The sequence below is a fragment of the Adiantum capillus-veneris genome, chromosome 24 (assembly GCF_014529385.1).
Source record: "Adiantum capillus-veneris isolate H3 chromosome 24, ASM1452938v2, whole genome shotgun sequence".
NCBI lineage: Eukaryota > Viridiplantae > Streptophyta > Polypodiopsida > Polypodiales > Pteridaceae > Adiantum > Adiantum capillus-veneris.
The window spans coordinates 139,243,002-139,249,463 of NC_140954.1; the positions used below are offsets into that span (position 1 = coordinate 139,243,002).

Consider the following 6,462-nt stretch of genomic DNA (forward strand, 5'->3'; position numbering starts at 1 on the left):
ACCAGTTATCCACCTGTCAAATTTCAGCTCAAAATCCAAATGAGGTACATAGATCGGGATCCATGTTGGACCTCATTTTGACATAAGATTTGGTCATCTTTAGCTTTTAAGGAAAATGATTGGGTCTTGCTAAAGTTTCTCAAGGCTCATCTAAGGCATACTACGAGCAAGATCCTACGGGCCACCAAGAGTATTATGCTAAACTAGCAAAAATATACTATGGTCCTTTTTAAATTCTTAAGCCAATTAATGAGATAGCTTATCAATTAAAGTTGCCCAACCATTGGCTCATGCACAATGTTTTCCATTAGAGCCTACGTAAGCCTTACAAAGGAGCACCACCAAAAGAAGCAATAGTTGCAGACCCTCCAAAAATCAAAGATCAAGAAGAAGTACTTCAATTTGAGTCCATCCTATGACATGAACACAAGGTATTAAGAAATGGTTTGATTGGGAAAAGATAGTTTTCCATGATTTCCAATGTTTGCAACAATTTAGATAATGCTCAGAAAGGAGAATATGAAGTTTACAATAAAGGGAAATAGCAGATCATAGAGGACATTGCTCATCAGGAGCTAAATACTAACCAATTTGAGAAAGGAATAGATGTTGGAGGAAGGAAAATGTGGGAAAACCTCTTGTTGATGGCAGTGCTGATGAAGGTCCCAATGCTTTCTATGGTGGAGAGGATGAAGTGATTGTGGGTGCTTCGAAACTGGAGAATTGGTACAAACACCTGCAAGAAAGAGTAGTTATTGGCTTATGTCATGGACGCAGGCCCCTTGTAGAAGTGCTCAAGTTATGGATCTCATAGGAGTGGGAAGCCCGACATTTGTTTCCCTTCAAGGTTCAATACCTATCTAACCCAAGCATGGAATCCCTCTAACTATTTCTTCTCATATAGTTCACCACATGTAGAGTGGATGATATACCCACCATTGACATTTTGAAAACAAGGCACTTTTCTCCATCTCTGCCTTGTTCTAGAAACATTCCTTCTTGAAAAAATTCATAAGTGCTATCTTGGTTTAGCTTGAGAAGTGCATCAATACCAAACAATTTCTTCATGGGGACACTCTACATCACATAGACAAAATGACAAAACCTATCGGAAACAAAAAATACATGTTGATTTAAAATAAGAGAATTAATCACTCCCATTTGTGAAGAGAAAAACACTACTTACTAATTGTGTTCCCAAAGACCCAATTCAATCTCAACCCCTTAATCCCTCTTCTAATAAGGATACTATGGTACCTCCTGCCAACCCCTCAAAGAAGGCTAGGGGCATACCTTTTGACTCTAATGATTCAAAAGAAGGGGAGCATTGTGTATCTGCAACTCAAATCAACTCTCCACCTTGTAACCTTGATGAGGATAGGAAAAATGAGACCATTGGAGTGGATGATTTTGGTAACTTTCATAAGAATGGATGTAAATCCATTTGTTGGGCTTGCCTTGTCAAACCATCAAAAGAAAAGAGCCTTGGCTTCTTGCTTTTGATCTTAATCAAATCGTTCAGAATTATGGCAATAAAACAAAAAAAGGTTTGATTTGAACCCTAGTCAAGTTATTCAACCTTCACATTCATTGAACCAATATTAGGAGTGAAGAGTTAAACTTTCAAGTTTTTTAATTCAACTGAATTAATATTTTTATGTGACAAAGAGAGCTTGTAAGAGACTATGTAAGTCAAATGAAGCAATACATCGATCAATGTCCTGAGTTGGAAATTCCAAGTGACGAGAGACTTGTCTCATTATTTCTAGAAGGCTTACTCAATAAAGAGTTGCATGCCATTCTATATAACAAGAAACATACAACCTTGGAAGCATGCATTCTAGATGTTATAGACTTTGATGATAATTGTAAGATCTTTGATGAGAAAAGCATTGTTAAAAAGACACACAAGGTGAACCCACCACATCTATTGTGCTAGCACAGGCAAGACCTATTGTGGCAACTCCTATGAATGCTATCGAAGACATGCTCAAGCACATGAATGCTATGATGAGCAATCAAAAGAATTGTGTACACATATATATATATATATATATATAGCAATTAATAGCACCCTCGTCTTGGTGGTTGTTTCATTCCAATTACTTAGAAGAAAGTGGTACCTTTTATCTATTAGTGTGTTTTTCAGCATGGTAAAACAAACCTTACAAGTTTTTGTCTGGGCCCTTCTACTTCAAAGACTTCTTTCTTTTTCAGAAAGCCCACACCGCATTGATTCAAATTAAAAAAACAGTCAATCGATACCAAGACCACTTTTTTTATAACAGATTAAGATACTTGGGCTATCAAAATTTCACAAATTTTATAGCTTTTTTAGGAAAATTTTAACCACACTAAGCCTATTAGTGGAAGTGTTAAATTTGTCAAAAACCAACCCATTGTTGCCGGTTTCTGTGATCATTGAAAACACTACCTAGGGAGTCTAGTCTTCATGCTCAAGACTGATCCCCTCTACAGCTCACCGGTTAGATGAAGACGATTAAACTTCAATCTTGAATAATGAGAGAGAGAGAGAGAGAGAGAGAGAGAGAGAGAGATGCCAACATGCAAAATCTTATGATACAAGAGAAATCAATCTTAGCCACATCCATGTGGCCATTTGCATGGTCTACATGCAAGCTAATGCCCATCAATTAGGCAAGCTCAAAGTTCCTCAGAAAATTCCCAGTGATTTGCACGAAGGACATGATTGCTTGCATATCCGGAGCCCGTACGCGCTGGCACAGAATCATAAATGCTTAAGCTGGATAATCAGGACATACCAGGCCAGACGCAATCTTCTCTTCATGATGTCATACCTGCTGTTTTGCAATTCAACATCAATTTCTTGACAAATGGATTCTTGCTCAAGACCTGTTTAGTAGGAGCATCTACTCCAATGTTTCATCAACACAATTCCTCAGCACTGACCCCGTTTGGGAATGATAAACTCACGTGAGCTGCCCATTTTACACTTCCGTAAGCTCCAGTTTTGTAAAAGATGTACTCTTACATGCCTGGTGCTCAGTTACAAAAGAGTGCCTCCTTTGAAAAATAAGCATGCTTTAACTAAAAGCCCAAATCACTAAAACCTGCCCCGTTTGATCTCCCGATCCAGCTCAAGCAGCGAAGGCAAGGGCCTAGGTATCATCATGTTTAATGACCTGTAGATCCGTCTTGTGGTTTCACCGAGCCCACAGTTGTTTGTGATGCAGTCCATCATAGAGCTGGGCGATTGTGTGTGGCCCTCCTTGCTCTCAAGCTTCCAGCCCTTTGGAGACCCAAGTACTTGAGAAATCTCTTTAACATTCTGTTCAACTTTCCCATTGCTGCTACTTGCCTTGCCAATTAGTGCTGCACTCTCAACAACATGCGGACTCCTTGGAGAACTCAATGGTAAGCTCAAAGATGTTCTAAATGGGCTATGTTTGCTTGAGATCTGAGGTGAGCCAGCCACAGAATCAACCTCATCTATGCTGCCTGATGGGCAATCCTCAGATGAATCAAACGAAAGTGGAGGTGATGGCATCAGCCCTGCTACAGCCATACCAAACAAGGGAAGGTGCCTGATTGGTGAAGAGACTTGCACCAAAGGAGGGTCCGGTGCATCCTCTTTTTGGTCAGCCGAAGCTTTCTCCCTCTCTTCCACTGTCTGTACTGGCATTGATATGATTCTGCTGATTTGCCTTGTATGCGCGGCTGTATACCTCAAACTCCTCACATAACTGAGCTCTGTGGCTTTGCAATGAGGGGTTGTGGAGATGACCTGCCTTGGCTTCAGATTAGACGCGAACAACTCTAGCTCATCCTGAGAAGAATGCATAGAGTAACAGACATGCCAAATTCCAAATGGATCTCTCTCTGCCTCTGTAGGAGCTGACTTAATCCGCCTTCGCGTAATGGCGGGCGCCTTCTCATAAATTTTCTCAAGTAGCAGCAAACCAGAGCCCACACCTTCTAGCCTTTCCCCATATGTGTACCACTGAGCTGATGGACGAATAAACAGCGGGTCCGGCTCATTTTTGGCATAAGCTGCTGCAAACTTTGTTTTGGCCTGCTCATAAAGCTTTGGAAACCCTTCACAGACCTGCCAACACCATCAACATGTCAAGCATCCCTGCAACTTTGCAAAATAAGCATCAACGGAAATCGTCAAAGCTTACATGTAGTCGAGTCGTTTTAGGGTCATCCGTAATCAAGTCGGATGCCACTTCGCCAAGGGAACCATAAAAATCTGCTAGAGTACGCTTGTCAACATAGATTTTGAACCCAAATGCACAAGAAAGACTCCTCAAGAGCAGCTCTTGCCCAAGAAGGTCGCACGCCAAGTAGACAATCGGAGCACTTGGATGATTCCATATGCATTGCTTCACCTAGAACCGATAATGCCAATAAGACTCTCCCGCAAAGATATAGTTACGCACACAAAATATTGGATATGACAAGTTGAAACATAGCATACTGCATGATTGCACAAGATAATACAATTGCACATAAGACTCTCATCATAAACAGTATATCGATGGTACACCCACAATGGCCGAATAAAATAACAGGATTTGAGTCAAAAAGCATGAGCGGATCAAGATGTACCAAAGGACTACCTGGTTAATGGCTTCCTCCCTACTTGGCATCCTCACAGCCTCCCTGCCAAAGGTGCAATCCAGGAAAAGACAGTCTACCAAACCTCCAAAGAGCCGGCGAGGAAGTCTAGCACAGCATTCAGCTGTAAGCCGGCAATCACCAGTATGCAAGACCGTCCCGAAAGCACCCTCAAATAAAAACATAACAGCACCTGTGGAAGGAAAAATTCTCTCTCTCTCTCTCTCTCTCTCTCTCTCTCTCTCTCTCTCTCTCTCTCTCTCTCTCTCTCTCTCTCTCTCTCTCTCTCTCTCTCTCTCTCTCTCTCTCTTACCCGGACAATGACTGGCATCGTATGCAGTCACCGTGAAAGAACCATCATTGGCGTCTTGAATTAACTTGGGCTCTTCAATATTGATGAAGGAAAACGCAGATCGGTGCATCTGAACCACAAAACTGATCTGCGATAAGAAATGGCTGTGTGTGTGTGTGTGTGTGTGTGTGTGTGTGTGTGTGTGTGTGAGAGAGAGAGAGAGAGAGAGAGAGAGAGATACCTGGGGATAGCGAAGAAGGACCAGGCGCGCCGTGAGGGGCGTGCAGAAAATGGGAGCAAAAGAGGGGGAGATGCCGCGCGTGTGGTCAAGGTGGGCGTGGGTGAGAAAGAAATTGCGTCTCCGGCGGGACTCTGGCGACGTCCATGTGTCCACACAAAACGGATAGAAGGGAGATGCTTCCTCGTCTTCCTCCTGCTGTTGCTCTGCCATCTCTTCTGTCTATCTCGCTCGATGCAGGAACTTTTCTCCCACTGTCTCGCCTAGTTTGAAAATTTGAGTCGTGTACTCTTGAAGCTACCGCCAAGTTCCGGCTTCTTGGGTGGTGTTCACACCGCCCGCCCGCCCAGGTCATCAATGAGGAGGTAAGTCTTTTTTTTGAGAGAAACTGAATCTACTTCTACTAAGGCCTCTGTCACACAGAGACAGCGGCCACGTGTGACCTGTCAAAGCTTGGGCGTTCACCTTTTTCCTGTGCAGAAAGGATTGCCGACCATGCTGTCACACTAAGCGGAGGACAACTACGGGAAAAGAGGTTGATGTAGGTTGTGCAACCAATCAGCGCTTAAGGAAGGACCTTGGGCGGGTGTAGGGCAGCTTGGGGGGGTCGCCCGAAAACTAGTGAAGCTTGGACATGAGTTGGCTGCCAGGTCAACCAAAGCCATGGAGTCCATCCGCCCTGTGTGACAGCCATCGCCAAAGGCAACGCTGCTGATTGGGCCACGTGAGACTGGAGAAGTTTCGTCCGCCCTCGTCTGAGAGGGGCCTAACATAATATGGCGCTTGGGTCTCCCATGCCACGTGTTGTCTATTGCGAGCTGAAGGCCTCGAACAAAAAAAAATGAGCTTGCAAGAGCACACGCTCACATTAATGGTGCTTTCATATGAGTACGCTGGTGGCAACTCTGTCAGGCTTTCAAGTACATTAGTTTCTTGGTGACGGCCGAAATTCGAAAGCTCATATTCACTGCTCCAGAGTGCCAGTGCTCCATGAAGAAGCTCATATTTCCTGCTCTGGAGTGCCAGTGCTCCGTGAAGTACAACCGAGAGAGAGAGAGAGACAGAGAGAGAGAGAGCACGTCAAAGAAGAAGGGGCAAAGAGAGAGACGCTCTCCGGCAAGGTAGGTCTGCACTCTGCTCCCCCCACGAACACCCACCCTCGCTTACTGTCGCCGACCAGTTGAACCACCCACCCTCGCTTACTGTCGCTCCCCCTCGCTTACTGTCCCGCCACACAGGCCCGCCATGAACACCCACCCTCGCGCTCGACTACACACATTCGGTTACTGTCACGCCCAGCTCGCACTCTGTAAGCCCGTTGTTTTCTTGG

The 6,462-nt window shown here is 44.2% G+C and overlaps 1 protein-coding gene across 4 annotated transcripts; it reads right to left on the minus strand.

Moving 5' to 3' along the window:
* Positions 1–2,530: 2,530 nt before the first annotated feature.
* On the minus strand, positions 2,531–5,398 carry LOC147427243 (DNA cross-link repair protein SNM1-like). 4 transcript variants are annotated; one of them, XM_086498116.1, is made up of 5 exons: positions 5,136–5,398; positions 4,916–5,024; positions 4,605–4,795; positions 4,164–4,373; positions 2,531–4,087 (listed from the first exon to the last, which is right to left on the minus strand). In XM_086498116.1, exons 1-5 carry the CDS (start codon positions 5,343–5,345, stop codon positions 3,086–3,088), a joined length of 1,722 nt encoding a protein of 573 aa, XP_086354242.1. In that variant the 5' UTR covers positions 5,346–5,398; the 3' UTR covers positions 2,531–3,085. The 4 variants fall into 4 exon arrangements, with proteins under 4 accessions (XP_086354242.1, XP_086354241.1, XP_086354243.1 ...); XM_086498115.1 differs by having other exon boundaries at positions 4,916–5,042; XM_086498117.1 differs by having other exon boundaries at positions 4,916–5,037; positions 5,136–5,265.
* Between the last annotated feature and the right edge of the window lie 1,064 nt (positions 5,399–6,462).